The sequence below is a fragment of the Halyomorpha halys genome, unplaced genomic scaffold (genome assembly GCF_000696795.3).
Source record: "Halyomorpha halys isolate HHAL.00 unplaced genomic scaffold, Hhal_1.1 Scaffold349.1, whole genome shotgun sequence".
NCBI lineage: Eukaryota > Metazoa > Arthropoda > Insecta > Hemiptera > Pentatomidae > Halyomorpha > Halyomorpha halys.
Genome location: NW_027109825.1, coordinates 748,228 through 759,224, shown reverse-complemented (window position 1 = coordinate 759,224; position 10,997 = coordinate 748,228). Strand labels below are relative to the sequence as shown.

The 10,997-nt window shown below is 31.3% G+C and overlaps 1 protein-coding gene across 1 annotated transcript in view; it reads right to left on the bottom strand.

Annotated features, from left to right (window-relative positions):
• Positions 1 to 3,296: 3,296 nt before the first annotated feature.
• The window catches only part of LOC106681585 (pickpocket protein 28), a 21,824-nt gene continuing 14,123 nt past the window's right edge, over positions 3,297 to 10,997 (bottom strand). The window contains exons 7-12 of the mRNA XM_014421978.2: positions 7,961 to 8,032; positions 7,569 to 7,767; positions 7,230 to 7,289; positions 6,986 to 7,148; positions 4,804 to 4,895; positions 3,297 to 4,462 (exon numbers count right to left, since the gene is read on the bottom strand). Coding sequence (XP_014277464.1) covers positions 4,239 to 4,462; positions 4,804 to 4,895; positions 6,986 to 7,148; positions 7,230 to 7,289; positions 7,569 to 7,767; positions 7,961 to 8,032 — 810 coding nt within the window. The 3' untranslated portion in view covers positions 3,297 to 4,238. The remainder of the gene's footprint in view (positions 4,463 to 4,803; positions 4,896 to 6,985; positions 7,149 to 7,229; positions 7,290 to 7,568; positions 7,768 to 7,960; positions 8,033 to 10,997) is intronic.

Below are 10,997 nucleotides of genomic sequence, written 5' to 3'. Positions count from 1 at the left end.
TATTTTTTTATTTATTTTTTATTTTATTTTATTTTAGTATGTATGAGATCATTCATCACTATTACCTATTCCCCACAACTGTGTGGCTAATTGTAATATCTATCAATAAATAAATCTATCTATAAAAAAATTAGCATTTTCATTTTCTGCACATCTCAACAAATGTAAGGATAGCCTAGTATGTTAGGAATCATAAAAGTTAAAATTATGTCCGTACTTTTTCATAATATAAGTTTATTGCTATTTTCGAAATCGGCTCGTAAGAAATATGTTAAATTACATGTAATAGTGATAGTAATTAGTTAGCATTAGGTAGTAATTGTGACAATTATTTCAGAGTAATTGTTCTTCAAAACCACTATTTTTTTAGTACACGTTTCGGACCATTAAAAGGTTATATAAGTATAATTGTAGTGCAACTGAGACATATAATTGAAATTTAAATTACCCATGTAATGAACTCTGGATAATGGCAGGTTGGGTATTGGGTAACTCTTAATCCTTTGCATATCATGCCTCAGCGTAAGGATTTTAGCAAGTAATGCCACTAGAAAAAAATGTAGTAACAATATGTAAATGTAGTAACTCTTAACTCGACATAGTAACTGGAGACATGAAAGAGCTAAGACGTAAGATTTCCTGATGAATTCGGTGAAACAATTACAAAACCTTTTTTGTCTCATTTCAAGCATAAAACCAAAAACAAAAAGATAAATTTTTATGAGAAAAACATAATCAATATACTAAAGATAATAACATGAAAACTATGTATAATTTTTTTTTTTTTTTTTGGCCAAGACTCCCATTGGAGTCCTATACTGCTACTATGTATAATTACTAGTCAAAATTGATGAGTCTGTTAAATATAGGTAGGGGAAATAAAAAATGGTGGCTGTTTCAAAACGTTCAAAAATATAAATTTTTCATTCGGAGCTCTATATCTTTATAAGTGCTAAAAACACTAGAAAACCTAATAGAAGATCATTTAAACTAAAGTAAATTTGCTAAAATATGAGCCCTAATATGAGCAATTTACGTTAGTTAATTTATCAATTGAGAATTTATTTTAAGAAACCTATTCGACTTACAGATATCTATTAGCACTCTAATTAAAGCTAGTTTAATGAGCTATAAAGTCGTCTATGACGTTTATCTTCATAGGAGTAATAGTTTTTATGATATTTTCTCAAATAAATTCATTTATAGTAGTTCGGACAAAATTTCATTCAGTGCAAAAATTATATTCAGTATGTTAATATCATTAAAACTACTTCCCTTACGAATAAACGTGACATAAACTACTTTATAGGTTAATTTACCTTTATTTTGAGTGCTGGCAGACAAAGGTACGTCTTATGGTTTCTGAGACATATTGTTTTGAAAAATCAAAAATTTTATCTAGAAATTAACATTTTGTGATTTGATTTTGCCAAATATAATAAAAAATACTATTCCTACGAAGATAAACATTATGAACTTCTATATAGAACATTTACCAAGGTTTAACTTGAATGCTCGCAGAAATTTGTACGTCTTATGGTTCCTGAGATATAGATTTCTAAAAATAAATTCACTACTACTGATTTTTCTGAAATGTTGCTTTTCAAAAAGCTATGTATCGGGAACTATTGAACGTAAATAGCTCTATTAGAACTTACATTTCAGCAAATTTACTCTACTTGATGTTATCTAAATGATGTTATCTTAGGTTTTATAGTGTTCTTGGTAGAGCTCCGAATGAAAAAATAATTTTTTTTTAATCATTTATTTATTTTTATTAAGAACTGTATAACATATATACCACAAGTAAATTTGCTGTAGGTGAGATAGTGACATGACACAAACATGTGGAGAATCTAGCCATTGATAGAACTCCAATAACATTTCTAGAGATGATCCCGAGGCCATCTTCTTTTCAGACGCCTAGGAGGATTATTAGGTAATGAAGGAGAAGCCAGGTTAGAAACAAGTGGATTTGGGTGGTTGGTAAGTTTATCATGGAAGGAATGGTATCTGGTTTTGGCCAAATCGGTAACATATAGGACACTGAGGTCATGATGGATGACTTGATTTGTGACAAAGTATGGAGCGTTAAGGATTTTACGAAGGATTTTGGACTGTAAGGACTGGATTCGGGAGGCGATGGTTTAGTGGAGCCCCAAAGCTCAACTCCGTATGTCCAGATAGGCCTTATAATAGTCATGTAGATGAAAAATTAATTAAGCGCATTACTTCGCTCGGCAACGAACGGCCTTATATGCATTAGGCCTCTTTAAAATAAGCGACGGATTTCGAATTATTTGTGAAATATGGCTATTCCATGTCAAGTAATGATCAGAAGTGACTCTAAAGGGACCCTCAAGCAATCAGTTGGAATGACAAAAAGCAGACTGATTCAATCATGAAGGCCTTAACATTATTGGTCTGACTGACGCTTATATGTGAGGTTATCAACAGTAAGAATCTTGTGCAAAGTCTATTAGGATTCTTAATAAACCGAAAGAATATTTTGCCTTTATTTTGGCAGTTGCCTGTAAGAGTAAAGTGAAATCTAGGATATGAACGAAACACTTTTAAATTTCCCTCCACTTTCTAGTCTTGTATGATCAGATTTCAGAAATCTTCACAGTACTCGATATTACTCCTACTAAAGCAGTATGAAAATCAATCTCGGTTTTACTGATATTCCGACTTACCATTTAGGGATCCCCCAAGAATATTCATTGAAATAAAAACATTTGACAAACACTGATTGTAGTTTGAAAAATCAATATATGGAACATAGGAGTGGGAGAAGAATCTCAAGTATGTATGACCATCTTTAGGTTAATGTAAATGATTTTATTTCAAAGTTTCTATTAAGTTCTAGAAAAGGTTTTCAAGCCATTGCTCATACTAATTTTACATGAGATTTTCTGTATCTCCAAAACCCTGTACATACATTTCTTACCCTTCAACCACTTAAAGGTGTTTATATTTGATGGAGTAAGTTGATGAAGGAGGTATGTAACATTTTTTGAATCCTCAGCATGGATGAAGGAATATGTGCCTGTCTAACTAGTATGAGGTACTCTAACCTCTACATCCAATTAATAACAGATACCTAGATGTGGAAGGGGCTATGTACATTTCAAAACATAACAAACTCTAACAACAAAAAAATTGAACTTTGTTTTCTTAAAATTTACCATTTGTAAAATAACTTGTTTGTCCACTTTTCCCTTTATTTATAAGATGGGTATTTTCAATAAACTAAAATACTTAATGATAAATTTTATTTCAACATACACATTTTTAACATTATTTTAAATTATGAATTTCTTGCAATATAAGTCGATCAATAAGTTATTAAACATCTTTATAATGTAATTTTTTTAAATTTATTAACAATGAAACAAAACAAATCAGCTCAATATGAAGTCCAATTCATAGATTTGAGGATAAAACACATATTAAATGTAAAATTATTTTTATTATGGACATTTTTCATATTTTTTAAAATTTATTTCTATTATTTTCATAATTTATTTTTACTAATTTTCATGTCTAATAATAATTTCCATATTACATGCCACCTAAATTGTTTCATATTTTTCCATACATGATACTATTCTATTGTTTCATATTCTCCTAAGTATATACTACAGTAACCATATTTATTCTTCATTGCTTTTATACTCTAATAGTTCTATCTTGTTTTGCTTAGGCCTGATCAAGGCATGTAACTGAGAGGTTGAACAGATAAAAAACAAGTTTACACTTATTGTATGTTTTCTTTTTTAATCACCCTAACCATCTTGCAAACATCTATGGTGAACGATATTTCCACTAGTATTAATTCATAGGTATTTTATCTTTCTGATAATTATTTTTTCTGTATTTAAAACACACTCTTGTATAATATCCAACAATACTTTCAATATTTAGTTCATAAATAACAATATTTTTTCTTGAAAATACGTGATTAATATAAAATATAATTTTTTTCAGTATGGCTTGTTGCTATGATAAAACAAAGTGAAAACTGTTTGTTCCTCGTTCCACATTAAATATTATATATTCTTATATTTTATTCTCATATAATATTGGTTTCAACTTTAATTATTTTAAATACTGAAGTATTGAAATAAAATTATTGAATAGAAGATTATTAGAAATATCTATCTAACTTTATATATCCATTAATAATATTTGTTATATTACTTTACAATATATTAACTTAAGGTTTCTTTCGTGATTTACTTATTTTTCCAATCTATAAATGCGATGCCTTTCTTTTCAGCATCATCAGCAGCAGCAGAAGCTGTTTCTGGTGTTTCTTTTTCTTCCTCCTTCTTTTTCTTTTCCTCTTTATTTTTCGTTTTTATGTTACCCCATATTCGGAATGTTATGTAGTAGATAAGTTCGAGGATGCTCAAGAAACTCATCCCACAACACAAACCAAGTAAGCCACCGCAGTGAGCTAAAACAAATAAATAGATTCATATACAAATCAACATATTATTTATGATAGTATATTAAAAATAACTAACTATGAAACAATATGTTACATCCATAAATATTTTAAATCTATGTACAAAGAAGTATAACAGGTATAGTTATGGTATAGTTTATTAGTAAAACAGATGTATTGGACTTAATTAATAATAGCAGTAAAAAAGGGTTTGGGCAGAGTATCTTATAGAGATTTCATAGAATATTGTTAGTTAATTTTTGGTTGCATGGAATAAACCAATGGCACTCACACAGGAAAAAATAAAAGGAAAAAAACTTAATCTAGTTAAGTAACTACTTAGTAGATACCCATGAAGTCGACGACACCAAACAATTCACTTCTACGGCTTGTTGTAAACTGCATTTCTTTGAAAAATATTGAAATTCGTGATTCTTTATAACTGAAAAAAAAAAAATAGAAAGGTCACAATTCGTTAAACTGTTCAAATAATTTATATTTTGTGGTGTTATTTTTATCTTACATTATTCTTCAGTATATATAAAGATCACTAATTATAGGTTTCTTCTTTTTTAAAGAACAATAAAATACATATGTTACTCAATTTTATTTATTATTTAGAAAAACAGAACAAAAATTATTCAATTATATTAATCTAGCAATTTCAACATCAATGAAATAAATAAAAATTTATATTTTACACTCTTTCTAATAATTACTAATAATTTTTTTTTTTATTATTATTCCATGATAAAATTCTGTATAAAGGACACATTGGTTTTACCAGGAAACAATTTGTTATATAAATAAGTCAATTCAGACATTTAAAAACTCAAATTTAAGTACCATTGAAATACTATGTATTAAATATGGAGTCATAAATACTTATTTTGACATCATCCTTTGGGCTGGCACCATTCTTCATTTTTCTCACTTCAAACCCAAAACCAATCACTTCAGAAACTAATCTCATTCACATTCAATTTTTTTTTTAGTATGGCTTTGAGTGAACACTTCATGTCTATACTATTCAACTGGAGAGAGACACCCTGCTTTCACTGATTTAAGCACAGTTCAAATTATTTCTATTGATTTGGTATTTACTGAGTAACATAATTGTATAAACATGTATACAGGATAATAATTAATTAACTGGTCTCGATTGAAATATCACGACTTGATGAGCTTTGTCTTCCAGTCAGCGTCGGAACATTTAGCAGGTTTCATCTATCTATCAACATTTTCATTCACCAAAAACAACATTTTCTCTAATACCACCATTATACATTTAAATCAGACAGTTCCAATCCTATTTTCCCATATATGCAAAATATTACTACACTTTAATTTCTAACATAATGCAACAGAACGCAGTTTTGCTCAGAATATTGTTGGCTATAGGAGCCCGCTCAATGTACCATTGCTGCCAGGAAGATATTCAAAGCTAATCTAGAAATATTCCTCAATTTAATACAACTTTTTCTCTGTTACACACTTCAACAAGTTAAACTAGAGGTCATGAATACCCCTATTGATATACATATATACTCAACAGAACCTAGAATGGAATCATCAAGGGCAGAGAAGATGAGGATAGCCAAGAAAGGTCTGGCAGTGAACCCACGAAAAAGAAGAGTGAAAAAAGATCTGACCTGATCCAGTGTTAAGGAACATTCAAATGACTGAGACAGATGGAAGAACTTTGTGGCAGCCCTATGTCCTACCTGAGGGATACCAGGATTTAATCAATTATTTATGGAAATACAACTAACGCAATTGACTAAACTATTCAAAGTGGCATAGCTCTAAACAAGAAAATTGAATGAAATCTGTGAGAATGGTATCAAATTTTGTGGTAATAACTGTTCAATTTTATTGTGTTATAACTTTTTCACTGTTTCAAATAACGGGAATCAGTACTATATATGAAGGTGTTGTGACCATTCTATTATCTGTTGACCACAACTCAAGCTGCGGATTGAATCGTTACATACTGACGCTACAAGAACTACTACAATTGTCATATATTTAAAAGTATATTTCTTGTAAATACTTTGATTGTATAAATTAATAATCATGTTAGATAATGTTTTCTTCTTTTTCTTCCTCCTTAGTGCCTCTCAGCATGGAGGTGCCTCGATCCAAGCATTCCATCTGTCCCAGTCCCTTGCCAATGCCTCCCAGTCTAGTCACATTTTCCTGCCAAGACCTCCTAGGCCTTCCTCTTGGTCTTTTGCCAGTTGGTTTAGCTTCGAAGAATTTTCGAGGTCCACAGTCTTCATCTATTAGTCATATATGTCCAAACCACTTCAACTGCCTCTTCTCTAGAATTTCAGTTAGTGGTTATGGTCAGTTGGTGGTACATTAGATAATGTAATATTTCTAAATATATTATTTGAATCAATAAAGATTACAGCGGAATTTTCTGATCCAATGGTGGATCAAACGTTTTTTGATAGTATTGTGCATTAAACATAAGGTTTATGTATAAGGTAGATGGTATATATTTAGTTTTTGGATTAATTTCAATACCTCTTCGTGGTGTTATCCTTTTCACTTATTACAGTCGATTCAGAAGCGAAATTAGCTTGAGTATTTTCAGAGTTGTATTGTATCGAAGTGCAAGCAGGGAGGCAATCACATGTCACAGAAGTTCCTTTATAAGATGCCGCTACCTCCTTCAGTCGAAGTTCCTCTAAAATATATATATATTTTTAAACATTTTATTTCAATAAAAATTAAGATATCCCATACATAAAAATTATGAATTTTGTACCTTCTGCAGTGATCATGCATTGTTTTTTTCCGGCTCCGCAAAATTTTGTCTCATTGTATCCTATAAATATAAGCTTTTTTTAATAATATTAACAAGTGTCATTAGCTTATTATATTTCAGGAGTCTAACTATGAGTAAATTTGTTGAAGATATGGAAAAAAATTACTATAGATTTTTGATACAACAATGTCTACTGGAATGTATACTACATCAAGTATTGTAAGTGCATGATATTCATTGCTGTTTAAATGAACTTTAAGCAGAATTCATATATGGCTCCTGAAAGATGATTATTTTTTTCTTATTTGTTATATAAAGTTAAGATGAAACACAACTTACGCGGCATATGGATACCCACGCACCCACACACTTCAAGTGTATGGTTGGTAAGGCACTCCAGTTCACAATTTCTTTGTGTATAGACTTTGAAAAACTTGAGATACCTCTCTGCCGGGAAGAAACACTGTCTTCGGTGAGGATCATATGTTAGCAGACCTGGGCTAGTGTCCATAATGTTTGGCTGAACAACAACCACCACCTTAAGACAAAAATTTATTTATTAATGGATATATATTTTTATTTGAATTTCACAAATGAAAAACATTCTAATTTTACTATTATTGCGGTACTCTAATATGGAAAGGCTGAGCAATTTTATAGGTTTTACGGTAGTAGTGCTGTTAATTATATACAGAATTGGCAGGATTAGAATTAATGCTAAAAACACTCACATCTTGGTTCAAAGGTGATCTCAAGTACCGTTCTCGAACTAGTGGAATCTCTGCAGGATTATGAAGCAAAACCTAAACAAAGTAATATAATGCTTATATATTTCATGTATTATTAACGTATATTTGGCCTAATTTCCCAATAATTAAAAAAAAAAAATATTAGTAGTGTTACACTTCTCTTGTGTAACAGAGCTTGGAGTAAGGTGTATGATGGATAGATTAAGCTGCTAGAAAAAGTGGAACTGAAAAGGCGGGGCTTATAGTACAAGAGTCTGGTGGAAAAAAAGTCAGTTATTTCACCACAATTTTTTATAACTTTAATGAAAACAATGTAGAATTACAAGTAAAAATTGATGAGTTTGCTAAGTATAGGTAGGGGGGAAATGGTGGCTGTTTCAAAAAGTTAATAAAAATATTTTTATATTTGGAGCTGCATATATTTAAAAATACCAACAATACTAGAAAACAAAACAAAAACAATGACATTTATGGATTTAACAAATTAAATAATTGACTTTTAATGGAAAAAAAAGAAATTGAATTTAAGAAAAAGATGAAGAGAAAAAAAAAAAAGAAATTAAGACAAAAAAAAAATTTAGAGTAACAATAACAGAACTGATAAATATAATGTGTCCTGCAGCAGCCAGTTCAAAGACTGAAGGATTGTGGTTGGGTTTCCCAAGTTGTAGGTCACAGCTCCTTTAACTGTAGGTAACTGGGAATGGAACTTCATGAACTTTTTTTTATGTAATCCTCTATTGTCTCTATTTGTAATTGCCGATGCAATTGGCTGTTTCTTACAAACCAAGGAGCATCCACTGTGATTCTTAGGACTTTATTTTGAAAAGGTTGTAATTTTTTCCTTTTCGTAAAGGATGCCGCTAACCAGACTTCACAGCAATACTTCAGCAATAATTTTGGATAGGATATAGCATTTCTAACCTTGCTTAGGTTTGAGTTAGTTTGACGTTGATATGGTGGTTCCAGGTAAGGCGGCGATCGAAGTGAATTCCCAAATTCAAAATTTATTTTAATTTTTCACTGGAAGGATTCCATTTTAAGGGGCCTCTACATGTTGGCCAAGCCATGGCGAACTCAAGACATGCGCGAGCATGTGGATGGGTGGCTTGGTCGAGTTGGCCTAAGCTCGTTGCCGATCCGTCGAGAGTCGGTTTTTTGGACACAGATCAATGGGGTTCGTGAGAGCGCTCATGTAGCATCTCCACCATTGTTCTTTGTCTAGTTGCAACTGAGAGCTGTTAGGAGGTTGTAGTTAATTTTTATAATAAGTTTTATATTTAAACTTATTTATTTATATTTAATTTCCTTTCATTTTCTTTTTTTTTTTGTAATAAAAATAATATAATCCCAGAGCAATGGCTGAAACCACTTGTACGTCCGCCATGCTTGCCTCTCTGAATAACACTGACATGTGGATGGTCTGCTTGCCGAGCATTTGTACAAGTCTCCGATTCGTGGCGAGCGGCCAGCATGTGGATCCGCCTTTACATTTTTATCTTTCAGATCAGATCAGTTCTGGTGGGCATCTGAGAGTAAAATCTTTTGAAATACATTTCTTAATGTTCAGACTAATCATTCATTTATTGAAGTATTCTAGTTCATTAAGGTGACTTTGCAAAGTATTTCTAGCTATTATTATGTTATCTTGTTGAGAGAACACTGCTGTATCGTCAGCGAACATAGCTATGGAGGTATGTCCGGACTGAATGATGTGAACATAGAAGTTGAACAGAATGGGAGAAAAGACTGAACCTTGCGGAGTACCGGAATGGATTTGTCTCGAGGGTAGAATTAATTTATTATAAAAGAAAATGTTCTGCCGTTGAGGAATGCTAAATCTCATAGGAGTATATAGGAGACCTTGATGCCATCGAACGCTTGTTGGAAGTCTAAGAACGTTACCAGGGTGTGCTTCTTCAATTCGAAACCGTTTTAATTTTTGTGACTGGGATATCAGAGCTTTTCATCATTTTAAGCCTTTCAATCAGTTCTTGGATTTCTTTTGGTGTCGCGAATATAGCTGGAAGCCGAACTGTTGTGAGAGCTAGACTTAAATACTCGTCAATTTCGTCATTATCATATGTCATTATAAATTGGATTACTTCTACGTTCTGTATTGGTGAAAGTTTTCTAAAAGAAAATTGCAAACCTTTCAGCTTTTTCGGCGTCGCTGGTGATGAATTCATCATTGCCTAGATGACTTGGAATTTTTTCATGTTTATTCAGTAGACACCGCGTAGCCTTCCACATGATTGATCCTTTGGGTCTAAATCTTCTACATATCCAAATTTTAATGAAATAGTGCAATTTAAAAAGCTATATCTCGGAAACTATTGAATGTAAATAGCTCTTTTAGGGCTTAGAAAATTCAATCTACTTTGAATGTTGTTCTCTTAGGTCTTCTGGTGTTGTTGCTAGTTTTAAATAAATAGAGCTCCGAACGAAAAAAAAATTTTTTTAACTCTGCGAAACATCCATGTTTTATTTCCCCTACTTATACTTGGCAGACCCATTAATTTTTACTAATAATTATACATAGTTTTAAAAAAAGTAGCAAAAAATTAGGGTGAAATAGCTGACTTTTTTCACCCTCAGGTCTGAGGGTTTAGTCAACTCCTCTGTTTTTGACTTCACTTTTCCTTTAAAGGAGAGTAATATAGCACCCTCCCCTTGGAGTAGGGTTCTTCTAGAAATAGTTGAGAGTGTAGAGATAGTTTAGAGTTCCTAAATTCTAATCTCTTTTGTCAAGCCGTGTCCATACGTTTGCCACTTTATGCAAATCCAAAGTACCTACAAATGTGGGGTAATGTTTAGTCTATATGTGTGTAGATGACAAGATTTCAAAATGGAAATTGATAAAAATGACGTAAATATGATTACAACAATTTTAAATGAATATGGAATAATATCCCGAAACGTTTTAAAAAATTGAAGTATAATATATTCTAATTGTATATATGTATGTATAGTTGACCGTAAAAATTGATATATAGGGAGATGGTCAGGGTTGCGGTCA